At 46.6% G+C, this 26,525-nt stretch overlaps 1 protein-coding gene across 7 annotated transcripts in view; it reads left to right on the top strand.

The window, feature by feature from the left end:
* ITPR1 (inositol 1,4,5-trisphosphate receptor type 1) overlaps nt 1-26,525 on the top strand; it is a 352,734-nt gene that overhangs the window by 226,876 nt on the left and 99,333 nt on the right. For 3 of the 7 annotated variants that reach the window (XM_070777089.1, XM_070777086.1, XM_070777088.1), the window contains 4 exons: nt 7,526-7,561; nt 8,729-8,779; nt 13,927-14,059; nt 16,168-16,358. In XM_070777089.1, the coding sequence (XP_070633190.1) occupies nt 7,526-7,561; nt 8,729-8,779; nt 13,927-14,059; nt 16,168-16,358 (411 nt within the window). The remainder of the gene's footprint in view (nt 1-7,525; nt 7,562-8,728; nt 8,780-13,926; nt 14,060-16,167; nt 16,359-26,525) is intronic. The other 4 variants (XM_070777087.1, XM_070777090.1, XM_070777091.1 and 1 more) reach the window with 2 other exon arrangements.

Here is a 26,525-nt window from a genome sequence, read left to right as displayed (position 1 = left end):
GAAAAAAACAAACCACTGCTCTCTTGGTCTGTATGTTGGAAAGTGTTAAGTGTGAGGGGGTCATAGAAAATTTTGTCAAAGTGCAGAGCGAATTCTACAGCAATCTCGAGAGTTTTCAGCTGCTGGCTTGCAGTGGAATTCAGAATATACTATATCCTTGGCTTCTCAATTCTAGGAAAACCACCTCGAGATTGAGGAACTGAAATGTCATCTGATGGTTTCTATACTTAGGTATCAAATTAGTTTCATTTACTCAGAATTAACCTGGAGACTCACGAGTGGCCATCTTGTTTGGGATTTGAGGGCCTCCTAAATATTTTCTCTCTTGTAAACATTTTTCAAGATTTCTTGCCACATCTATAGTATGTGATACATGTTTGGTAAATGATAATAGAAAGGATTAATTGGGGGAATTAATATATGTAGTTGAGGGAGTCTAATTGCTTAGGAAAAGGAGGCACATTGGAAAAATTTTTATCTGACTTTCAAAAATTAATTTTCTTGTCTACTTCTTTAGATATCTGTTTGCTCTTTTGGTAGACCAATGGATACCTTCTTTTGATGGTATTTGATGGTATTCTACCAAATAGAATATAAGCCCTGCTCTAATAGCTACCACCAGAATTTCAGAAACACTAAGAGATGGTTCAGATACCCCTAAGGAGAATTTGAATCACAGACTTTTTAAAGCTGAAAGCGACGTGAGTGGTTATGAATTTTCAGGTCCCTCGGGAATGGAGGCACTCAGAGAGGTAACGTGAGTGGCCTTAGTTCTGACGGCTATAGCGGGTGAGGCAGAACTAGCGCTGGGCTCAGCTGCCGGCCCGGAGGCTTACTGCTCAACCGCAGTAGATTCTGCAAGCTCAGGCTTCTCCTTAAACCGATCAGCATGAACAGGTGAGGAGGCCATGCTTCTCTGGGGTGAATAGAAAGCGAGAAAAACAGCAGGCTGTCCAGGGGGTTCACCCCTTTAACTACAGTGATTTTTGCTACTTCCTGTTTAGTCCTCTCTCTTCCGGGTTGTTTGTTTGCCAGCAAAACGTCTAACGCTGAATCTTCATGTTGGCAGCCTTCGACTCTTCTTCTTTCTACCTAGAGTTGTAAATGCTTCCCTGACTTGAATTTTTCCTCTAGAATATTGAGGTTGAGTTCCTATTTGTTTAAATACAGATGAAGTCAGGAAAGGAAGGCCCTCCCTTATCGGAGTCTGCAGTGTTATTAATACTCTGTTTTGCACCATAGTAATCATTTGATGTGTTGGCTTGCTCAAGATAGAACTTGGGTCTCCTGGCTGGGAGTTTATTGCTCGCTTATGGAAAGATTCCCCAGTTGGAGCAGGTGTGTTTATAATTATACGCTAGGAAATAGAATACTGTCTGTTTATAAAAGAAGAATGTTCTGGCAGCCCCTTGGATTCTTTGAAAATTCCCTGAGGAAGCAACTGTGGATCCCCTCTCTGTTGTTACCCCTGGCAACCATCCGTGCCCTGGGACACCAACACTGTCCCCAGGCCGGCAGGCTGTTGGATCTGGCCTTCTAAGCAGAGATGCCTGATCGCCTTTTGTCATCCATGGCTGTTCTGGAAATGAGTACAGCTCCTGAGGTTTCCCCTGCCAAGCCTGCTGTCCATGTGTGAGGGTGGAAACCAGCAGCCCACAGCTGGAGTTCTGCAGCAACTCCATTAAGAAACTTAATGAGAGTTCACGCTGGCCCACGTTACAGGCAAGGCCTCCCACCTAAAAATTGCAAACCAGCACTTCAGACTTGAACCTTGCTGAGGAATTGTCCCTGAGCCAGGGTTATGACATATCTGGAAGAGCCGTGATCCCTGGGATGGGAGGGGACCACTACTCTTCAATGATCAGGCCTCTCGGCTGTTGTGAGAGAAGAGGCGCAGTGAACTGCTTGGAGAAATAGCACAGTGTCTTCTGAGTCTCTGTGTGTGCTCTGAGAAAGGAAGACGAAGTGAGGACAGGTCAGAGTCCCTGTAGGAAGAGTGCATGGTGGAGGCCTTCTCGGCTATCCTGGAGTGAAATTTCACTTGAAACCAGAAAGAGAGGAGGGTTTCCTTTTTTTTTTTTTTTATGATGATGATCATGATTTTTTTGTTATTGCAAATCAAGAGGCAAGGTCTCCATCATTACCACCTGATTTTACCTTTTTCTTGGGGTTCAGGAAGAGGACAGATGAGGGGAGAGGTATAGAATGTTTCTGTCATCTCCAGAAAGAAAACACCCCATGACCCATTCTTGGCTTTAAACAGACACCAGTGACTGCCCAAGACATTAGTTTATCTAACGCTTAAGTGCCTGTTCCATTCCAGGTGCTTTGCTAGGGGTTTTGGATCCAGCAGTGCCCCAAATAGGCACAGTCTGCCCTTCTGGAGTTTATGGTTTTGCCACAGCAGCAGACAGTATTATAAGCCAATATTAACTGAGACATGTAGGAAGGTAAAGTATAGGGAATCATGTTGTTGTTCAGTCACTAGGTCAAGGCTGACCCTGTGACCCCATGGACTGCAGCATGCCAGGCTTCCCTGTCCCGTTCTGTCTCCTGAAGTTGCTCAGATTTGTGTCCATTGAGTCGGTGATGCTATCTCTAACCATCTCCTCCTCTGTCCCCGGCTTTTTCTCCTGCCTTCAATCTTTCCTAGCATCAGGGTCTTTTCTAATGAGTTGGCTCTTCACTTGAAGTGGCCAAAGTTTTGGAACTTCAGCTTCAGCATCAGTCCTTCCAATGAATATTCAGGGTTGACTTCCTTTAGGATTTGGATCATAAGAACATGGGGGTCACAAGAATATGTAGTTTAGGGACTTGGACCTGAGGAGGTCAGTTCACATCAGGCGAGGACCACTGCCCGTGAGCCTGTTAGTGACTCACCGCAATGGAAAAGGGAGATGGGTGCTCCCACTCCTTAAGGTGGCTGCAGCCCGCCTGTATCTGCCAGTATCGAGTCCTCGGCTTCTGCCACCATGCCACCAAGAGCTGCTTCTGCAAGCAAGGGAGACCCCTGTCAATAATAAAATTCAGCAGGGGGGCAAGGGGGAGAGAGAAACAGAGAAACACGAGAATTATTCAGTTTCACCTTCAGGGGGCGTTCTCATGACGTCCAAGCCAGAGTGGAGGTGTCCTACTTTTTTACATCGCTGTGAACTGCTGGGTTGGGCACCTGCCAACATTCAGGCGGCAGTTACATAAGAGCTTCTTTTTTTCCTGGAATTTAGGCTTGCTGCTGATGTGTGACCTTCAACAGTAATTGCCAATAAATGCAGCGGGGCTGTTTACTGTTAGACACTGGCAACCCTGGAGCAAGCGAGCTCAACTCAGAGCATAGAGAAGCTATTGCAGAATCTCGGGAAGTTTTTTTTTGTTTTTTCCTTTCTTTTTCTTTTTAATGCTGAGATGATTCCATAATGATCGAAGTTGTATAATTCAATCAAGTCAGAATGATTTTCACTTTTGGGTTCAGTTCTGATGAACTTCTTCTGTAAAATATACGTGAAACTGCATCATCAGAGCCAAATAATGTCTATTTCTTGTTTCAAAAAGCCAGTGCCATTAGTAAGGGTATTATGCTAGCTGATGTGCAGATTCAAAGTGGTCCTGCTAAAATACTAGGTAACTTCTCTCTTTGCTCAGCTTTCTTTCAGGTGTTCTGTTCTCTTAATGTGGTTTACAAAGGCTTGTGAAAGGCAGGACCAAGCAAACATATTTGCAAACCCATTTGCTGTTTGTTTGTTTATTTTTTCCCTCCTCTGAGATGGAGTGGGTGAAAAGGGACTGAAGACTGATTCATGGCGTTGGAGATGATAAATTCTCTTTGCTGTGCTGAGAATTCGGTCCATCATACAGTCTTGTTTCTTTTGTTGCTGTTCTTTTTCTTGTTGCTTTAGGTATAAGGTTGGGTTGTTTATTTGATGTTCAGTCTCATTTCTTGAACTATCTTCAGCGTCTGCTAGGGGTGGTCCATGAAAGGAAGACATCTTATTTCAAAGGAAGATTCTAGAAGCCTAGGGGTAGGATTCTTGTTGATGACATCAGGAAACAGAGAGTCTCAGTGGCTGTGTCGTGTGCTGGCCTGTATCAGGCACACACAGATACCTGTGTGTATGTGTATACAGTATGTATGCATGCGAGTGTGTGCTCTTGTACACACACCACAGATAGGAACCCTGGGAAGCCTGCGGGCTTCTTTTTATTTAAGAATGACAAAGTATGATTTCCCTTCAGTTGTGGTAGAAATTTATCCCTGGGTAAAATGGTAGGTACAGTATGTGCAGAAAGTGAGCATTTCAACGTCTGCATGAATCTACTTGCTACTCTAGTGCTGCAGTTAGGATAACCAGTTGGGATTCTCTGGCTTTCTGCTTCAAAGCCAGTCATTTGAAATCTTTTTTCCTATGAAGTTTGATCTTGCTAACCTTGTGTAAAAGCTCTGGGAAGACTTCAGATCCTAGAAAAACGTGAAGAGGCAACGGAGAGCGATAGTTAGTTCAAAACCAGACCGCATCAGCTCACTGCCCGTCAACTGTTGGTCTGGAGAGACTTCACCTTGACTGGAGGGTCAGCACCTCAATATCCTGACTGATCCCGGGGTGAGGTGGTAAAAGACAAGACGTGGGAAACGCAGGCATACTCTTTTTCTCAGAACAGTCTCCATTACCGTATGGTCACTGAGCATGATCTTTCATGTTAGCAAAAAAAGTTACTTTGATAATAAAAATGTGCCGAGAAAATCAGTTCATTCATTTACGAGAACTATCCTTTGCTTGGGGTAGTAGGTATATGTGTTTATGTAGCTTATGTAGTTATGATTTGAACATATATGGCTTATTAATATGCTTATTTTTTTCCAAATTGTGGATGACTGCCTTAAAAGAGCCAATCCTCCCAGAAATACAGCTGAAGTCCTCTTAGGAGGAAGTGCTAATAGAGACTGTTGGTTATTTTGCCAAATCATATGCCAAGCTTGGTTTGGCCTTTCCCATGCCTGAAATCATTCTGTGTTCTACTGGGTTGTCTTATTTAGGGAACTTAGCTGTTTGATGTTACGGAATAAAGTTTACTGAAAATATACCAAGCATAACTTAATGTTTTAGCTGGAAGGAATCCTTATAATGCCTGCTCCAGTCTCCTTGAACTACAGGTCAGGCGGTGGAAGCCCAGACAGGTTCAGTGACTGGCTGAAGGTCATACAGCACTAGTCCCTGCATGAGCCGCCATCAGGCAATACCCATCCATTGTTCTTGGTTTTTCCTTTCTTTTTTATGAGTGGATGACATTAAAAAATTGTCCTCCTGTATAAATAGTGGTTCTTGAAGAAGAAAAAATTTTCTATTGTCTCAGAGGTCTTCTGTAACGTTCTAGGAGAAAAGGTCATTAATCTTAATTTTCATTTCAAAAATTAAACACCAATATGACAGCAGTTTAGGGAGGCAGTTGAGTACCGGTCCAATCATAAAACATACCAGAAACCACTGATCTCTTGAGTGCTTAAGAAACAATTCTGTGAACATTCTGAAAGAATTCAAGATGCTTCTTTGGACATAAGGGATATCAAACAAGAGAATTTTAAAAAGACACACGAGTTCCACTCCATCTTGTTCTTTAACTATTATTTTGATTGGCAAGGCAGTAAGAGGGTAGCTGTGTGGCTTCCTATAGTAAATCCGTGTCTGTAATCCTTTTGTTCTGATCATATAGAATCGGTATGAAGGATATGTTGGTGGAATGTGGCCAAAGCTGACTGTAAATGATAGTACTTTTCTCCATTTGTGTCTCCGACTGCTCCAAAGCGCATGGGAACTTGCCTTCATTCTTCTTTTCCTCGTGTGTCCTTTTTGCACGAAGGGCAGATGGTACATGTGTGTGCACAACTTTACTTCTTCAGCCTAAAGCCTACAGAACGCAGGGGTGGGGTTAAAACGCAGTCTTGGCTCATGATATCATTTATATTATCTGCAGAACACATTCCCCTGAGCTCTGGTTTTGTTTCCCTCACCACACTCAAGTCCTCTCTTAACACCCTGTGCCTCCCGACCCCAACAGGAAGCTAAACACACTGGAGAGAAAGTTGCTCCTTGAGGCAAGTGGAGCTGCACTTATGTCTGAGGGCTCTTCTGTCCAGAACTGAGTGAGCAACTCTCCACATCTGCCTGTTCGTCCTTCATAAAATAATTTAATCTTTGTGGTTGAAGAGATCCCTTATATCTTTACTTCATTTTACCTGTTGGCAAATAGAGAAAAAAAAAAAGAAATTATTAGGTTACAAAATAGCAGTCTTATATTAAGAGCATTTTTTCCATCTTGAGGGTCACACCATGAAAGGGGTATCAAGTGTTGAGCTGGGTTGTGAACCCACAAGATTTCCCAGCTCCCATCCCCACCCCACGCTTTTAGCACCTGCTCCAGCTCACCGCCGACAGCCGCACTCTGGCCTCGGGAGAGGTCTGTTGTGTCTCTGGAACCCCGCCAAGGGAGGCCAAGGTCACTCAGTGGCAGTGTGAGCCTTGGCTTCACTCCACGGCCCCAGACCGCACCTTGAACCTGCCAGCCATGCCTGGTGTGTGACCACGGCCCAGGGCGGGGTCCGGCAGTTCCATCCGACATCCGTCTCCGCCCCGAGCACGTGCCCTTTGGTGGCCAGATTCGGGGTGCTGCCGTCACGTGGAGCTGTGGGCTTTTTCAGCCACTACATGCATCCACTCCATGGCCAGTCCTTTCCCTCAGGGCCGTCATCTTGTCTCTCATTTATGGGTTGGACATAATGAAATTCAGAAATCATCAGAGGTGTGGGGTGTCCATGTGGTATGGCAGGGGCAGAACTGGGAACCTAGTATCCCTGGAGCCCTGAGGGAAGTGTGCGGAGGGAGGAGAAACCAGCCGAGAAAGCTGCAGCCAGGAGCCTTCCTTTCTCCTCCCAGAGCCGCAGGAGGGGAGAGACGTTTTCAGTCCCTAAGCCAGAGGTGGGGTGTCACCCTCTGATGCAAGGCCAGGATATGGGGAAAGGAGAGGCTGGGAGGACGCACGTGCCCACTGGAGAAGCTCATCACGGGCAGGCAGTGGTGCAGACCTTGCAAGGGCTTTGAGCCCCCAGGAAGGGGAATGCACCAGAGGCCCCTGTGGTCATCATCCGCCCACCCTCCCTTCCCTGAGCCCCCGGGGGCATGTGCTGGATCACTTTTCCTCTGTGGACAAACAGAACGTAGACGTGCAGTACCACTGACTTTGACATCTTTCATTACTTAAGACATAGCTCCTCCTTGATCAGTGCTAGGCTTTTTCTTTCTTTCATTTAGACGTGTTTCCACATCTCAGGCCAGTCATCTCTCCCAGCGCAACCACGTTAAGTTCATTTTAGAAGTGAGGGTGTCTTCCACCCTCCGCAGCTGAAACCCCCTTCAGTGGGTGTGACAACCCAGTCGCCTCATCGTCAATTTTGTCCCCAAGTGTTGGTCTCTGGACTTCTTTGTGGTCACCAGATGCATGTGCTGTAACTAACCTGCTTCCTTTTACTCCCAACCAGCTTCCCCAAGCTCCGGATTCTGAGAACTCCACCGAGGTGTGTGTCACTCACCCGTATTTGCGATGCCAGCAAATACAGGCGCTTGTCATTGTTGCCGGTTGGGTGTGAACTGTTGTGGTGAAATGTCTGTCTCTTGGGACGGTGCAGGAGTGATGTGTCTAGCCTGGCTGGGATCTGATCATTGCTATAATTGGGTGGCCCTTGGTGTAGAAAGTTCTGACAAACTTAAGCCACAGTGTCCTGCCGGTGAAGGCTCATGGACTCTGAAGGTTTTGCACAAAACCCTTCAAACTCCACCTTGGCCGAGAAACTCTGGACAGTCCAGACCTTTCTGCTATTACACAAAACAGAACTTTGGGTCCTGCGCAGAGGGGAAGCAGAGTTCAGGTTCGGGGTATCTGTGTTATCATTTGGGTGACGCTGTTGATGAAGGAGTAGTTCACAGCAAACTGTCTCTGTTCTTCCTGTCGCTAGCTCAGCTTGCTAAATGCGGGACTAGAATTCATTAAGGCGTCTAAAGTTACCGAGAAGCTTTTTGTGGGAGGCATCCTTCCAAGGATCAAAATTTACTCTCCGAAACTGTTCTAGAATCACAGGAGTCAGAGCTAAAATGTGTGCTCAATCTGAAAGGAGATCTTAGAAATGAAAATGATGATCAAAGAGCTGAGTTCCAGTGGGCATGCTTTGTAATAATCAGTCCTCTAATATTCTAATCAGAGCTCTTCAGCACTGGTAGCCTTGATTAGAATGCTGTGGGCTGGGGCGAAACGTAGGTCTCACGTGTGTGTTGGGAGTGTGTGCATTGACGTCCTCATGCACGTGCTGAGCAGTAATCTGTGGATGAGTCGTCCAAGGACATGCCCGGTTGCATCTTGCATTACACCCCCTTTTTGGGTTCATGTAAATGTACATAACGTTGAACTTCATTTTCATAATGTTTGCGAAAAATAATATTAACCAGACATTATTGGTCATGTGCCTGCTCGTTTCACATGGTGCTCTGGGGTTGGGGAAGGGCCAGTTGTTCAGTAGTAGCCAAGGTCATGAGCACTGGTGTCCGTCTGGGGAAAGCCACACTCAAGCCTGCGCTCCTTCCGTGTCAGTCCTCACTGCGTACGCGCTCTCTGTGTATTTCATTTGTGACCGATCCTGAAGATGAGGGTGTCTTAGTGTCATACTTAAATGGAATTTCTGCCTGCTTAGCAGGAGCTCGAACCGAGTCCACCGCTGAGGCAGCTGGAGGATCATAAAAGGGTACGTAGTCCTGGGAGCTGGGAGTGCCGACGCAGCTCCCCCCTCAGCCATGCGCTCTGGCGCGCACACGGACAGTTTTCGTTGTCGTCATTGTTGCAGCATTAATTGGCTCAGAACCAGTCACAGCCTTTTGTATAAATGAAACTAACTGATGGTTCTACGTATAATCTACCTCTTCACACACTGCTTCCAGCCAGTCCCCTAATAACAACCGAGTCACTTGTCACATCCTCTCTTCTTTTGCTGGGTTAGATTTTTCCTTATGTGTAGCCTTAAAAAAAATTTTTTTTTGTGAGTAACTGGGGATCATTATGGATAATGTATAGTAAACAAAAAAGTATAATGGTAAAACTGTCCATAATTACACTGCCTGGCTATAAAGCTGCTGAGGATTTACTATTTCCTTCTACCCTCTTTTTCACACACATGAGAATATGTGCCAACACACACACACACTTTCATTGTCATTGGGGTTCTTTTAAGTGTGCGACATTTGTTCCTTGCTTTTGTCCCGTATCTGAGTATTTTCTTCCTTGAAAGTTAACAGCTGCCTAAAGTTCCCGCTGATTAACAAGTCTTTTGTAATATTTTCCTTCGAGGGAATGAACAAGTGTGTACACAAGTGGATAGACGCATAAAAGGGGAATTTCTAGGCCAAAGGGTCGAAACTGTCTTATAGTGCTAAACCATTTCCCAGAAGGCTACATATACCATCCGCATGCTGACTACTGATTGCGTGTAGTCAATGGAAAATACCAGATATCCTGGTTCTCTGGGTGTCTATCATGTGCCAGTCACTATGCTAAGACTTATACACGCGTTCACAGCGTAAATGTTTATAAATGCTGACGGTGACCCAGTGACACAGCTTGCAGCCCCATTTCACAGATGAGGAAACTGAAACCCAGCGAGCTTGCATACCTTAGGCAAGTCATGGGGTTAGGAAGTGAGCAGTCATGACAAGAACTGCTGTGAAATTGTGGTCATCAGCGTCCTGGAGAATGTTCTCCTGGGCCACCTTTATTAAGCTCACAAGCTTTCAGTACCTGCAGAGTCCCATCGCTTCTTGGATCCTTTCATTTTTCTTGCAATGGTTCTTTCTCAAATAATAACCAAAGATGGGCTTCTAGGAAATTGATAGTCAGCCCTCCCACCTCCAGCTCCCAGTGCCTCCTGCCATTCATTGATCAGGGGTACCTTGCCTTCCTGCTTTTTCCACCCCTGCCTGTTCCTCAAGAGTTGTCCTGGGTCTTAGAAGTAGCCAGTAAAGGCACATAGCTGTCCCTTGTGCCCTAAGTTGGATGTTGCCCCAGGGCATGAACTTTGGAATTAGAAACTGGGTCAAGCCTGCTTTTGCCAGGTGCTCACTGTATGATTTGGGGCACTTTTAACTCAGTTCCTCCTGCTGTAAAATGGGGACAAGAGTCTCCGCCCTTTCCTGCTCTCTGGACTCTTCTGCAGAGCCATGCACTAGAGGCACTTAGCAGCGTGGCTGGACTCTGAGAAGGGATGTTAATGACCCCAGTGGTCACCTTGCAGACTGAGATACGGCTGTGATTTGACAGAAAACAGGAGTAGGAAGAGGAAGGTATTTTTAAATCGAGGCACTGCCCTAGTGCTGACTAAGGTGTGAGAGGCTCACTGCTCATGTGAGAGGCTGATCTTTCCTAAAGCACCTGACTTTTTTAAGTGGCTGGAACCTTGGAGCCCAAAGGTCACCTCTCTGCTTTGCGGTCTTAACTCTTGGTGCCCTGTTCGATGCTGGGCTGTATATCTCCACACAGTTGGTTAGTCACTAGTTTAATGGACACAGTGAAACTCGTGACTTGCACGGCAGGAACTTGGTTTCTTGCCTCCACATCACTGACCTGCCATTTTCACCATTTTTCCCTGAAACTGAACTGCAAGCGAAACTTTGCCTTTCTTTTCTCAGTCTTGGGTAATCATGCGTGTGGAGTTTCTTACCATGACACAAACATCTGATATTTGTTTGCATACTGTAGGTGTAAACTGCTGGGGAAGAAAACTAGTCTTCTTTTTGGAGGAAAAAAAAAAAAAAAAAAGGGGCTGCATGACCAAATGTGAGAGCTGGAGAAGTGGTGTTGTTTGGGAAGTGACATTTTTTGCTTCTCTACAATCAGCTGTCTCAACCCGGTACTCTGTGAACAGCTTAGTGCTGTTGAGTAATTTATATTAAGATGATTAGGAATGCCTTTGTCTGTAGATTTTAATTTTTCCCGAATTAAACCACGAGCTCAGAAAAACAGAATTTGCCTTGAACCTAAGTTTTCACGCTAGGATTCACAACACTTTTAATGATGCTTATCCGTTTTCTGTCTGCCCCCCTTTTTTTAACCTAAAATTTTCAGTCTTTATTCTTTCAGAAAAGAAACAATTCTCATCTTGTTGTTTTTTTTTTTTTAAAGCAAACCCCACATGTTCTCTTTTCCCCTCTTGCCTTAAAATTTATTTACTTTTGGAGAGAAGATGAGGTACTTATGTGCCAAAAACCTTATAATTAAGGGGTAAGAATTAAAAGTTTGTGGAGTGGAGCATGTGTGTGTGCGTGTATGTTTCCATAATGAGCACATTTTATGATATTCTCTTATGGGGGAAAATGTACCATTTGATGCATCGGTTGCTATGGTAACCGCTAGGGTTTGTCTGTGCAAAGAGAGGCAAAATGGTAATGTGAGATCCCTTGGTAACTTCAGTTCGGCATCCAGGCTACACACATGTGAAGTTCCTGTTCCTGAAGTCCACGTGTTCCTGGAAGACACGTGCTTCCTTCCCCACCCACTGCCTCCTTGATTGCAGATTCACCAGGATCTCAATGATGAGACCCTCAAAACCTGGAGAAGCAAAAAATCTGAGCCAGTCCGGTCCTAGGTAGAATCCTAGGGTGAGGGCTCTGGTTGAGTCTTCCTTGACAAGTACATGTCTGTTGGCTGGTAATGGTCACTCAGCTATTGACCATTCAGCCCTGTGATCTTCCAGATTCTTGTCATGATGGAAACCTGGACTGTTCTCTGTGGCTGCAGCTCATTGGCCTCAGCCCAGTCATTTACTTCCCAGACAGTGTTCTTGTGGTGCCCCAGAGGATCTCATAGAAAACTGGGATGGTTTTCTAACCATCCCTCTTGGGAGAACTCAAAGTCTGTATCTTCTGAAAGAAACTCCAGTAGATGTATCATTGAGTTGAGAAAGGGACGTGGTATTTAATGTTATATTCTATGTGGAGGTGATCTTGTCGTTCCTCCTTTACTTGACCATTCCTTTGACATCTGTGTTTCTTCTGTGAAGTCAGCCTTTTTAAATCACCGCTCTCGATGACTGTTTTGGAGAGTGTTAATATGTTTGTACTGGTGCAAAGTTATGTCCTTATACCAAAATATGGTTTTCTAAGCCATTAAAGGATATTATACTGAAAATATTTTATTTTGAAGGTATTTTTAAGGATCACAAATAGCTTCTCCACTGAAAGTTCTCTCAGAATTTTGAATTTACTGATGGTCAAGGTACGAAGTGATATTCTTATCCTAATGAGAAGAATTCTGCTTTGTTTAACTCAGTGAGATGCATATTTGTGGATGGAACGGAGAGAAGAAAGATGAGATTTTTTTCATTTCTGAACTTTTTCTTTGAAAAATCAGGCTTGCCTCCCTGCTTCTCTCACTTTTCCTGTTTACCCCATCTCCCCACTTATCCCTGGAGTCTTTGACCAGCAGCATGAATTTAACCAAGGAGAAAAGCCAGCTGGGTCACCTTGGGACCTCGTATCATTTTGACAGTGGGACTGAGTTTTCAGCTTTGTCCTTCTTCCCCAGTCCTGCCTCCTCAGGGCACCCCTGGCCTCCACCATCCTCAGGACGTTCTGCTCCGTCCCATCTTGTCTTGTAAACACCTTCCTCGAAATCTCCAGACTTATTCTTGAAGCTTATTAACAAATCACTTTTAAGCTCTCCTGATTCTTGATACAGTCGCAGGTCTCTTCGATAGAACTCTGGAGTCTCTATTTCAGAGACCAGCTGTATTGCAACGCATCTTCCCTCTGCTAACTTCTCACTTAACCTCTCTCCGGGATGTGCCAGAGGAACTCCAGGACTTACTACCTTGTCCCTCAGAAACAGTCCAAGGAAATCTGTACAGCCTTTAACTGGTAAAAAGTTCCAGATTGGCGGGGTGGGGGTTAGGGGGGTAGTCCCTTAGCGAGCGAGACTGCCGTGGTATAGAGCTGAGAGTGAATCCTGCTGCTTTGCCAGTGTGCGAAGTATTTGGGAATAGATCAGAGTGGTTTCTTTGCTCTGTTTTGGTTGGAATTGTGGAAAGAGTTATTTTATCCCCTGCCCAGGATTCTTTTAATATTTATATTTTTTAAAAGTTTTTTGTCATGGAAATGTTAAAAAATATCCCCAAAATACATGTTTTTTGAAGAGTTTTGAGAACCCTCATTCATAACTCAGATTCCATGACTATCAGCTCATGCCCACATTTATACCCAACTAGGCCCTTCCTCCCATATTCTTTAAAAGAAAATCTCAAATGTCATTTTCATCCATGCTGCTTTTTGTTGATTGACATGTCTGATATCTGCCAATAATTTATTTTCTGTTGCATTTATTTTCTTTACCATTTGGCTCATTGACTATTTCTGTAAGAAAGGCTTACTTTCAGCTTATGATTTGATTTATTACTCTGATATTGTAAGATCTTAGAACGGTTGGAAATAAATCCTGTGGTTAGAGTAACATTTTCATATTGCTGTGTGGAAGTTGACCTGTAAATTTTTTAATTTGTCTGAATCCTACTGACTTACCTCAAAGGGACTTTTTTATTTGTTTTGTTTTGTTGTTTTATTAATCCTAGTTATCCTTCCAGATTCATATTCTATCTTTATCAGTGTGAGAGAGTACTTTCAGATATTTAATATTTTAGATTGATGCTTTTTTATGATCTGATTTCCTGAGAAAACATTGAAGAAGTTAACTTTAGAAGTTTCCAAGTGCTCTTATTAATAATTTATTTTTTCATGGAGACTGAGCCAATTATAACTGGGTACCCCTGTGTCTTTTTTTTTTTTTTTAATGTGAGTCACTCAGTTGTGCATTAAATTCAGAGCCTGATTTCATTATCCTGTTTGAATTAAGGGTGAGGCCCTCAGGCAGATTTTGGTCAACCGTTACTATGGAAACATCAGACCTTCGGGAAGAAGAGAGAGCCTCACGAGCTTTGGCAATGGCCCGCTGTCGCCAGGAGGACCCAGCAAGCCTGGGGGAGGAGGTAGGCCCCATGGTGTGCTAATGAGCTGCACGTGTGAACCGAGTGTGCCACTCCAGAGCTGCGTGTTTCTGCTTAGCAGGTTGAGACTCTAACAGATGCATTTGGGTTGCTAGTGTGTTATTTTAGCAACTTGTTTTGTCTTTGGTCTACCATCAAATTGGTATCTAAAAATGTCCACCTGCAGTGTGATACTGGCTAAGGCTTTCCCTCTCTTTCCCATGCAGCAAACCTCTTGGGGATACTTGAAGGACTCCGTGAGCTTAACTTGATCGCACAGTTTCTCGTGGTCATTCAGACTCATGTTTGCGCATAAGATGACGATGCTGTTGGCAGTGAGGAGGGCAAAAGCTATCTTTTATAACACGCGTACCAAGGAGAGGGCTTTCCCAAGCACTTTACCTCCTTCATCTCGTTTTCTCCTGTACGTTACCCACTCTCCGGCATTGAACGGAGGAAGGGGAGCTTGCTAGTGCCTGGGTGGTAACTTAAGGCAGGTGTGTCTAATCCTAGTGTCGTGCTTTGTGCTTCCCCAAGCCTTAGGGGACTTTACATACACACGCACACACACACACACACACACACACACACACACGCCTGTATTATTTTTGTTCAGTTGCGAACTCATTTCTGACTCTTGCAACCCCACGAACTGCATGCAGCACACCAGGCTTCCCTGTCCCTCACTATCTCCCAGAGTTTTCTCAAACTCATGTCTGTCAAGTCAGTGATGCCATTCAGCCATCTCATCCTCTGTCACTCCCTTCTCCTCCTGCCCTTGATCTTTCCCAGCATCAGGGTCTTTTCCAGTGAGTCGGCTGTCTTCATCAGGTGCATCCCTGTATGGGATTGTTTTAAAACACATCCCGAAAGGTGACCCAAAACATTGTAAGCACAGTGACAGGTAAAAGCTGCAAAAACATTGAATTCAACTGTGGGCGATGGTGTTGGTTTTAAGGGGGCTGTAGCTCGAAGCACAAATGTGAGTTGCATGATTCCTAGTCTGTAGTGATGACTCTTGAGAATGTCTGGTCCTTGCTGGGTTCTGCTCATAGCACAGAAACACTTGGTGCTTAATAAATTAATCCCGGCAACCTCTGGGGAGGAATCTTGGGCTTCTCGCCAAATGAAAATGTGGAGCAGATCTGCTCCCAGAGAACCCCAGAAACAGATTTTAGCTTCTCATCCAGAAGTTCCCAGTGATTGTCGAGCAGCTGTTTCCCCCACAACGTCTCAAAACTCTTTGTCTTTAAGAAGCTGTCAGAGAAAAGACGTGACACCCAATGTCCACCTTGGATGACAGATGCAATAGATTGTAGGCAGTCAAGGACAGGCAACGTAAAGGAGGTGGCATTTGAGTTGACCCCTGCAGGGAAGGACTGATGGTTTTCTGCTCTTCAGAAAATGACTGCCCATTTCCCCATGTCCATTAGTATTTCAATTTTTGCGAATAATAAGGTGAAGTTCTCAAGCTTTCTAAATCCAGTTGGAATCTGTTCCGCTAAGTAGCATAGGCCATCTCTTCCTAAGTATATTCATCTGAAGCTCAATGAGGTGAACTTTTTTTGGTTCATTCCCCTAACCCCAGCTCTTGACTCCATGCCAAGCTCTGAGTCAATAGTGAATGAATGAATAAATGAACAGATGGAAATTATGTGAAAGGATGAGTTTGGGGCCAGGCTGGGTTTCTTAAAAAGAGGGCTAAAGTGATCAGTATAGGCTATGCTTCTTAATAGTGCTTAAGTTCAGTTTGTCTCTTAAAATTGGATTGGTTCTTAATTCTGGCCCAGGTCATTGTATTTTGATGTAAGGGAGAGTCTTGGCTGGATGGCTTTAGGTCTTTTGCTCAAAATGTATTACTCTTCCTACATCCTATCTATCTGCATTCAAGTTCCATCTCTATTACTTCCCAGCTGTGCTGGGTGTTGTTGGACAAGTGACTTCATCTTGATGTTAATAATGAGTTACCTGCCTTGTGGGCTTGTTAAAAAGGTCCAGAGAGATAGTATCATTAAACTGTTGAGTGCATAAAATGTTGGTATGCAGTAAGTATGCAATAAATGTTAGCTGCTCTGAGTGAGGTTAATAAGGGCAATGTTGCGTCTTTCCAGGGGGAGGTTCCGGATCCAGCCCCATGAGCAGGGGTGAAATGAGCCTGGCCGAGGTTCAGTGCCATCTTGACAAGGAGGGGGCCTCCAACCTGGTCATCGACCTCATCATGAACGCATCCAGTGACCGAGTGTTCCATGAAAGCATTCTTCTAGCCATCGCCCTGCTGGAAGGAGGCAACACCACCATACAGGTAGGAGGCGGCGTGGCTGCCAGGTAGCGTCCCTGGAGGCTCTCTGTTCCGGGAGCCAGAGATGGGTGGCGCTGAGACTGGTGTACAAGAGAGCTCCTTCTTAGGGCACAAACTTCTGTTGTTCTGAATAAGCGAATTCTGTTGCTCCTTTGCTGTGGTCATTCAGTCATTATTCAGACTTGCTTCCAATACATGGATTACATTCCAAAATGGATAAAATGCTGAGGATGTGCAAAGAAAATTGGCCTGGGATTTGGTGCATCATAGGTAATCCATAAATGTGTGTTCAATGAATGATTGAATGCATTATATTTAGTTTGTAATCTAAGATCATAGAAGATCCCATCACCAGAAGACCAGAAGGAGCCTGAACTATGTGTACTAATTAGACTTATTTATCCATGAATCTTGCAGCTCTTGCTAACTGTGTATTTATCTTATAAATGAAAAGCTCAATAAAACTGAACCAATTTGAACTAATACGTGCAAAGAGGGGAAAGCCAGGCTAGGTTAGTCAGACATAAATGGATGGCTTTTTGTTGGCTGGTGATGATACATATTTTAAAATAATAATGAGTAGAATTCTTAGGCAAAGTCCTTAAGCAATTTTAATAATATATACATAATTTTCATATAGACATGGCAGTGAAGATGATTCTTTTAAATATTTTAAAATATTTGTAATACTCCCTTCTTCATACACTCTTCATTCTTTGTTGGCTCCGAATAAGGGTTTACTTAGCTCTGTGTGTGTGTGTGTGTACATACATACACACACACACATATTTTGATAATAGCCTTTGATTGAGATATAATGTATATATTCACAAAATTCCCCCTTATGTATATATTTGACTTGGCCTTATATTTTTGGTCTTGAATTTAAATTCAGAATCTGGATTAATGAAGTTTGGGTCCTTTGTGCAAATGTATCAAGGGCTTTTCTTCTCATGGGCCTGAGACAGGGTGCCTGGGTCTCAGCCCGGCGCCCTGTGCCTGTGTGGCAGCTGTGGCCGCCCCGTCTGCTCACCCTCCAGCCCCACCGTCCCCAGCACACACTTGGGAAGTTCATTCTACATGCTGCCCTCAGCTGAGGTTTGTACCGCGGGAGAGTCTGCTGCGTGGGCACCTGTGACCTGTGGGGTTGCCGTTTGAGTCTGTCCCACGTGAGTCTGGCTGTGCACCCATGGGCGGGTCCTGTGGGTCCCCTGGTCGTGAGGATTTGTGCACCCACTGCCGTGGTCCTGCTGGCTGGGTGCTTGTGTGGCGTGGGACCAGGGCTGCAGCACTGGTCTCTGAACCATGTCATTTCCAGGGACTGGAGCAGGCAAACTAGACATTTACTGAGCACTTGCCGTGTGCATGGTTCTCCTCTAGCGACTCCCAGGCCGTGGTTTCCAGACACTGGGGCCAGTCAGTCTCTGAGAATTTTCTCCAGGCACAGGCAAGTGTGGAAACGAGGGCAGCATGGTCAGTTTCATAAATCAAATGTATGAGTTTGAAGGACCATCTGACCAGTTTATTCTGAGGTTATATCCTGTCCAATTTATTTTAAGCTCTGATGTCTTTTCTCGGATGAAGTGGTGTTGATAGTGGTGTTTTTTTCTACTGGCCACATCAGAAGTTGGAAACCCTAGGTTATTCCATCCCCTCCTAAAAAGCAAAAAAAAAAAAAAAAAAAAAAAACCAACGCTGTGCTAATTTGCTAATCCTGGAAGGTCAGTCTTCAAGCAGTTGAAATCTCGCAAGGGCATAAGACTTAAAATCCTTGCACATAGGAAGAATGGCGTGTGGTGCCATCCAGGAGGCAGGAAGGATACTACAGAGCTCGCCCCGCCCCAGAAAGAAGTAGCTACAGCTATGTAAGGGGTTGGTGAAAGACTTTTGCATGACCTGGTCTCTGTTGGATGGGTGTGGGTCTGAAAGTTGGAAATTGCACCAGGAGCTTGGGTGCGGGAGGCTGGGTCACAGGCATGGCAAGGAGGCCCAGTGGTGCACACGTGGTCGTGCACTCACGGGACAAGGCTGGGTCCTTCGGAGCAGCCGAGTTGGTGGAAGAGACAGGGCTGGGGGATATATTGGGGTCAGGCAGCCCCTCAAGGGGCCTCAGAGCTGTAACGAAGGACTACAAATCTGACAGATAAATTGAGCAAAGCAGAGTCTAGAAGGAATCTAATAATTTAAAAGTTAATCAGAAGTTATTTGGAGAGAGCTAATGAAACCCTGAAATCAAAATGAATGTGTGGTAGACTTTGTCATATCGCAAGAGAGGATATGTTTTAGGAGGTGCATAAGGGGATATTCCGGGGTGTTGGAGATGTTCTCTGGTGTAGTTTACCTGTGCTGGTTATGTGGGTATAAGTCTATTCTAACAGAACTGGTGTGCTTTCCTAGCCAAAGTTCTACCTCAGTAGAAAAGAAAAAATGGGGAGAAAAAGTACCCTCAGCCTAGTGAGGACAGGATGTCATGAATGGAGACTCGGCACCTTCCCGTCTCACACCTGGCACCTTGGACTCATATATAGCTAATGCCTGTTGGCCGATGTGTTGCTGAGGGGATGCTAGAAGTGAGAAGGTCAGAGGGTCCCTGCCCCCATTGGCTCTGGGGGTTTTTTTACTGAGTCTAGATGACAAGACACCATTAAGTAAGGAACAAGGAAGCCTGGGGAGGGCTCGAGGGGCTGAGCCTGGCTGGCCTGGCAAAGTCTTGAGTTACTGGCGAGCTGCCGTGTTTTTCACAGTGTACCCCTGATGGTGATGGCAAGACACACAGAAGCTATTTCTCCTTCAAGTTCTTTATCTTGTAAAGTAATTATGAATATTAGTTACATGTTTTCACACATTCATTACTCATATGCTCAGGCTCCAGATGAAATGCCACGATGGAGTTCCAGGACCAGCCTCTGAGGGAGTCAGGCCGCTGTCTCTTGGAGGAGCTGCCAGTATGCTCATGGGCGGGTGGGCCTGGATGGGGTGGCCTGCAAGCCCCCCGCCAGGAGCGGGGGCATAGTACTCAGCATACGCTGGTTCTCCCCTCATCCCATCTCCCTCTCCTTCTGCGATCTCAGGGGTTGCTGGGAAAATCTCACTCACCGCCTCATTAGAAATCTGGGGCCCCGGGAAAACTGATTCTAGCCTGGAACTGCTTGTGAGATGCCCCCCGCGCCCCGCCCCCCTTGTGAGCTCTGAGCTTCTCTTTCTCTGGAGAGAATAATCTGGAATTCAGGTTGTTTGGGGCCAGCTGTGGACAGACACCCTGGAGCCCCTGGGGGAGTGATTTCAGTTTCATCTTGCTTTGGAGAAGCTGATTCAGAGTAGTCAGTGAGCAGCTGGGAAGTTTGTGTGAGGGGGGCTTGGGCTGCAGCGGTGACTGTTAATGATTGCCGAGGGCTGTCAGCCGTGACCGGCAGGTGGCTTCCAGCTGGAGCTCACTGCCCGCCTCCGGCTCTTCCCATGCACCACACCGAGTCCCCGTCCCAGGAGGGGGAGTCGGGCTGTGGTCAGGTGGGCTCCCCTGGATGCGTGCTTCTCAGTGACAGGTGGTGGACAGGGCAGTCACAGGGGAGCGTGCAGGGCTGTCCAAGAAGACCGCTGCAGAAGAGCTCTTACCTTGACCAGCGTCTCTTCCCAGGCTAGCTTCACATGGAGAAGAAGGGGAGGGAGACCCACTTTCCGAAAGTCTAGTTCATGTGGGGTTAGGACGGTCATCCCTGGCCTTGTGTCCTCTGTCTATCAAGTATGAGACACATACGCAGGTGGACTCCTGGCTTCCTTATTGCTTTGGATCGAGATTTTTTTTTTTTTTAAGCAATTTAGATATTTTCTTAAAATCCAGCAGTGATGACTGGCTGGCTCCATTTCTGAACTCTTTTCTTCCCTGACTTGTGAAAATAATGATTTTAAAGTATGGTGATTGGATCAACTGTGGTACACCCTTGCAACAGATTCCTACTCAGCAATAAAAGGGAATGAACTGTTGATAAATGGGATTACGTAGGTATACCTCAGAGGCCTTGTGCTAAGTGAAAGACGCCAGTGGCAGAGGTGACGTCCTGGGTGGTTCTATGTACATGATATTCTCAAAGGGCAAGGCTGTGGTGCGGGAGAACAGAGGAGTGCTTGCCAGCAAAGGGCGGAGCGGAGACTCTGACTTTAAGGGAACAGCTCAAAGGAACTTTTTGGTGATGCCACTCTTGTGTGTCCTGCGCTGGACACACAGATCTATACATGTTTGAAAATGTGTAGAACTGCACACCAAAAAAGCCAGCGTGACCATTAAAAAAAAAATGAAGTAAAAACCACGATGACGACAGTGACCAACATTTATTAAGGGTTTCCTGTGGACCGTGAACCATGCTTCAGTGTTTTCTCATCTACCATCCCGTTTAATCCTCACAGTCTCCCTAGGAGGTAGGTGCCTGATTATCTCTTTTTTTTTAGATGAGGAAACTAAAGGCCTGAAGGGTAAAGAACTTGCCCCTCAGACAAGCAGTAAGTAGCAGAGCCAAGACTGGCATCAAGTCGTTTTTAGGGCCTGAACTTGGAATGCTTGGTACTGCCATGTTCTACTGGTTCAAACCAGCCGTGAGACCAGCCCAGCTCCACAGAGAAGGCAAAAGGGTTGCACCTCTTGCTGTGAGTTGACCACATGCACTAAGAGAGGGAGCTGTGGAGGCCCATTTGGGCTCCTGGCCCCCCAACAGCCCTGCTTTCATTAGGTGACCACCTACCAGGGGTCAGTCTAGCCCCTGAGTTGGGTGCTGCAGCTACAGAAAAGAGGCAGCATTGTCTCTGCAGTGGAGGAGCTCAATTCTCCCTGCAAGTTCAGTCCCATTTCTGCAGAAGTGTCGACTCCTGACCTTCCCCTTTTGATGGTGTATGAAATTCACCCTTGTACTGAGGATGGGTCACAGGGGACCAGAGTTCTTCAGAAGCTCTAAACGTCATTGTCCAGACCTCAGTGAACTCAGTTTATAGTAATTCAAAACTAAGGACCTAGCTGCCTGCTAGGAACCCTGCCAGGGAGAATTTGCTCTCTTGTTCTGAAACCTTGTAATCATCATTTAAGTCCTGAAGTGCCCCAAAGCTGAATCAGGAGGGTAGCTCCTGGCCTGGCATAATGGGCTCCAAGTCTTCCAATATCTTCTGTTCCTGCCCTGGCTTCTCTGATGGTAATAATGTCTGAAGATAACGTCTCCAAAACTACTACCTGGGTGCCATCAGAGTGGCTCAGGCTTCACAGCAAACCCTCTGCTCACAGGCAGTGGTGCCCTGCCTTGGGGTTCTCCAGGGACGGGTGACACCAGGGAGCCCTGGAATCAAGCTTCTCTTTAAGAGAAGCTCCTTCTGTTCTTCCTGCCCTCACTCGTGCCACCTTGCTTCCTGCCAGCCCCCAGAAGAAATCTTCCCTGCTTGATGTTTTGTAAGCGAGTGGGAAACTATGAAATAAGCATTTGCTTATGAATTAATTTTTGGCACACGCGGGACTCAGCAGGTCTCATGGCACCCGCATATCCGTCCTTCGAGTCCTTGCCAGTTTCTGTGTTCCTTCCTCCTGAGATGTTCCCACCAGCACCGGAGGGTGCTCCCCCACTTCCTTTTCCCTGAGGGAGGGCGGAGGCTGGCCTCACCTGGGGAGCAGGAGGAGGAATCTTAGAGCACACCCAGTGTTTGGGGTTTTTTTTTTTTTTTTTTCCAAGCACATGCAGATGTTCGGGGATCTATGTGCTAACATGACCATAGAAAACCCCACAGCAAATAAACAGGACAGATCAAAAAAAATTTTTTTTTTTTTTTTGCTTAATTGCTTCCGGTTGCAGAAGCGCAGTGAATTGTATGTATCAAATGGCTGCCCACGGCTCTTCCTATGCCAAGTCTAGCCTACAGACACACCCAAAAAGGATTTTCTTTTCCGCACGTACGCAGCTTGAGTTGGAAAATGTGAGAAGCCCTGTCGGGAACCTGGCTGTGGGTTCAGCTGAGAGAGCTCCCTCGTCCAGTGGCCTTCCTGTCACCACACACTGATTTATTTTTTATTTTTTTATTTTTTTGAAGTTGGCTTAAAACGTCATCCCAGGAGCCAGTTTAAGATAGGAAATCTCCCATTGCCTCCAGAAGAAGTCACGGCAAGAAGGCACTGGCGGGGGTGGGGGAGCACGTGACCTGGAGGCCCACCCTGACCCCAGCAAGTGGAGAGGAGGGTGGGGAGGGCGCTTTCCTTAGCCTTTGCTGGAAATGGAGGGCCAGCTGGTGAGGAAGATCAGCCTGGGTTTGACAGAGCACCACCCCAGGAGGAGGAGGAGATTGGTGTGTGAGCGAGTTACGAGTTACGTAAAAGGGTGTTGTATTTGGCAGGGGAGTGAGAAATGAGTCACTGGTGAGCGGTGTTTTCTGACCTCGGGTTTTATCCACGTGGGAGGAGAGCTTGGCCAGCAGTGGAGTCGGGAGGCTGCTGTCTCCCCGGCCTCGGGGGGCGGGTGTGAGAGCCGTTGCCATGACAATAAGAGGAAGGCAGGTGGCTCAGTCCCCTCTGCCCTTCGGCTGAAGCCACGCAAGGTCTGAATGGCGAGGCTTCCCAGGCTGGTTCAGGGAGAGGCTGTAGGCACGGCCAGTCGGCCATGCTTGGAGAGTGGGTGGTGTGGGGTCAGGGAATTTGAGGGACGTCGCCCAGAAGGGCAGGCAGAGAAGGGAGCTTGGCCTCCGTGGTGGAAACACCTGGGCCAGAGTCCCAGCCCTGCTCTCCCCAATGGGGTGACCTTGGACTTTCTCAGGATGCTCAGAAACTCGGTTCTCTCATCTGGGAGTTAGAAGAACTGAGTCCCTTCCTTACGCAATTGTTGAGAGGATTTAACGGTCACGTAGGGCTAAGAGTGCGCGTCCCAGTTGACTGCCCAGCGCTGGTTTGGTGGAGGAAGGCCAGTCTACCCCGTCTCATCACCTCCCTCCACAGGGCTCAGGGCAAAGTCCTAGACCTCCCCGCCCAGCTCCTGCACAGGAAGGAGGACAGTATCCATCCCCACTGCACAGGGCTTCTGCGGCAGTTGGAGAGAGTGATTCACTGGAAGTGCCTCACTCAGGGCCCAGGCCATAGAAGGACCTCAAAAGGAGGTGGTGATTATTTATATGAATGCAGTCTTTATTATTTAAAATGCTCTTTGTTTTATTCAGTTTGTTTTCTATCAGAAATCCAACTTCTGTCTAGTGGCTGACGATCCAGTGGGCCTGGGAGGGTGTGCTGTTTTATGTTCTTCTCACATACAGTTCACTTACGTCCCTCTCACCGTGTCTATATTTGAGATGATTTTAGAGATCCAGGAGAATGGGAGGCTTCCTTGCCTTGGGTACTAGTTACATACTCTGACAGACATTCTAGGTGAAATAGAAAGCAACGGGCAGTCCAGTTGCCTGCACCCTGACCCAGGACTTTTTTTTCCTTCTCTATTTTATTATTGTTATCGTTACTACTTCTTGGTCCTAATCATCCTTGGACATGGACCCTTCCTCTCCATTCCCAGGAAACTGACATGTCATTGAACAAGAGTCTTTGGGGATTATTGGTTTAGATACATGTTTTGAGGTAAAGACTCAGGATCTACAAATAGTTCCCATTGTTGGGAATATAAGACTTGAATGAACACTCCCCCTCTTGCCCAGCTGTCCAAGTGATGGGGCCTGGATGCCATAGGGACCTTCTATATTTCAGGGCAAGACATTGCTGCACAGAGCATCAGCGTGTGCCTCGTCACTTGGGTTGGAAAAGCTCCGTTCAAGGGTAGGATATGCATGCTGGCTTATGCTGGTGGAGGAACTAGAGACCCAATGTTATTTTTCTTCTTTCCTGAGTAGCAAAGCCAGCAGTGTAGGCAGAAGTGGACAGTTCCACACAGCTGTTCACCTGGCCTTCCCTAAGGGAGGGGACTGCAGTTGACAGGGAGTGGGGGAGAGATCTTTGGATGGGCTTCCCTGGTGGCGCTAGTGTTAAAGAACCCACCTGCCAATACAGGAGACGTGAGACTAGGGTTCGATCCCTGGGTCAGGAAGATCCCCTGGAGAAGGGCGTGGCAGCCCACTCCAGTATTCTTGCTTGGAGAATCCCATGGACAGAGGAGCCTGGCGGGCTACAGTCCATGGGATTGCACAGAGTCAGACACAACTAAAGTGACTCAGCACACACGCACGCATTTTGGGTGCAAAGTGTTAATCTCCTTTCCTACAAAATCCACAAGCCACTATTAGTTTCTAAGAGGAGATGTCTTCAGGAGACCCTTTGGGTTTTCCTCAGTCTCTAAAATTTGACTAAGAAGAAAAAAATGTCAGAAAATTTGAAAATGGTTGTCCCATCATTGTCTCCTGTTAAATCCATGATAAGTCTCAATTGTCCTTCTTTCTTTCTCTTCCTTCAGCTCTAGCAAGAGGTACTTCCTAACTTTCCCTAGTGCCTTCCAAGGATGGAGTTCCTCTTACAAACTTGTAAGCCCACACCAGTTTCTGCTCTGTTGGCTCATGATACCTTAGTCCAGGGCTTGGCAAACTATGGTCGGCGGGTCGAATCCAGCCAGGTGCCTGCTTTTGTAAATAAAGTTTTACCAGAACTCAGCCAGCCCTCCATTAACCTTTAGTGTCGTGTCTGGCCACTCTTATACTGCCGGAGCAGAGCTGAGGGGTTGCACCAGAGACAGAATGGCAGCAAATCCTGGAATATTTACCATTTGGCCTTTTACAGAAAGCCTCTGCCAACCCTTGTGTTTTTTTAATCTTTGCTGACTAGATAGGAAGCTGCCGAAGAAAAAGAACCATGTCCTTTTTTTTTTTTTTTTCTTTTTGGCTACTGGGTCTTTGTTGCTGTGTCCAGGCTTTTTCTAGTTGGAGGGAACAGGGGCTGCTCTCTAATTGCGGTGTGAAGACTTCCCATTGTGGTGGCTTCTCTTGGTTGCAGAGCACAGGCTTCAGGCAGAGTGGACTTCAGTTCTTGTGGTGCATGGGCTTAGTTGCTCTGAGGCATGTGGGATCTTCCCACACTAGGGATCAAACCTGTGTCTCCTGCATTGGCAGGTGGATTCTTTGCCACTGGAGCAACGGGGAAACCCAAGAACCATGTCTTAACTGCTTTGTTCTAGGTTCTTCACTCCCTGGTAGACCAGTGGTTTGCAGTAAATATTAACCAGGTGATTAATATCCTAAGTACCCAGAGAATGTGGCCGTTTACTCAACTAATAAATGGAAATTCAGGGAAAGAGAGGCCTCTCCTTTTTCTTGCCTGCTTTAATCAGTGGGGAATCCCCCATTTCCTTTCTTACCTCTAAAGGCATATATTCTCTCCAAGAATGTATTCCATCATCCTGCTTACCACCTTTCTGTGCAGATTTGCAGGGCAGGCTCGGGCAGCTCCTTCCCCGGTGATACGTGTGTGGCTCAGGAGTCCTGAGTTTTCATCTGAAAGCCTTCTCTGACCACCCCAGGGCCCCACATTTCACGTCAGTCGCTCCCTGGTGGCCTGATGCTGTGTAATTTCTGTGTCTCCTGCAGAGGTTTTCCTTGCGGTGAGCACAGGGACTCCTTGAGACACCTACGGTTAACCCTAAAATATGTGAGATGCTGGCACCCAGTCTACAGCCTCTTTGTCATCTTTTTCCTTCAAGTTCCCTGGATGACCTCCTCCATCTCTGTGGCTCCCAGCTACCGTCTGTGCCAACAGCTCCAGGCCCCACCTCCCTGCCCATCTCTAGATTTCTGCACACACCCCTGCTGGGCATCTCCACGCCTGCTAGCTCTCAGTTCACGTAACCCCAAGCCCGCCCGTCCCCTCTGGTCCTCCACCCCCTGCCTTCTTGTATCCTGTATCGAGGTCAGCGGACTCCCCACCGCCACCCTGCAGTCATTCACCCGAGCTGGAAACAGTGACATAATCCGTCTCCTCCCTCCTGATTTCCATCAGGAACTCATTCCGCGCCCACTCTGCCTCCCAGTGTTCTCATAGTCGGGACTTCGTTAGGACTTGTCACAAGCCAGACAGTCGACACCCGGAAGGTACACGCGACACGCCCCAAGTGGCCTGGCCAGGGCTGGGGGAGCTGGGGTTGGAAGCAAAACGCTCTAGCTTCAGAACTCCTGTCCCTGACCAACATCCTACACCTCCTGCTGGCTCAGGGCCATCTGAGTTCTGAGCCT

This window comes from Bos indicus, chromosome 22 (assembly GCF_029378745.1).
Source record: "Bos indicus isolate NIAB-ARS_2022 breed Sahiwal x Tharparkar chromosome 22, NIAB-ARS_B.indTharparkar_mat_pri_1.0, whole genome shotgun sequence".
Taxonomy (NCBI): Eukaryota; Metazoa; Chordata; class Mammalia; order Artiodactyla; family Bovidae; genus Bos; species Bos indicus.
Note: the sequence above shows the minus strand (reverse complement) of the source record. Positions and strands in the feature narration are given on the sequence as shown.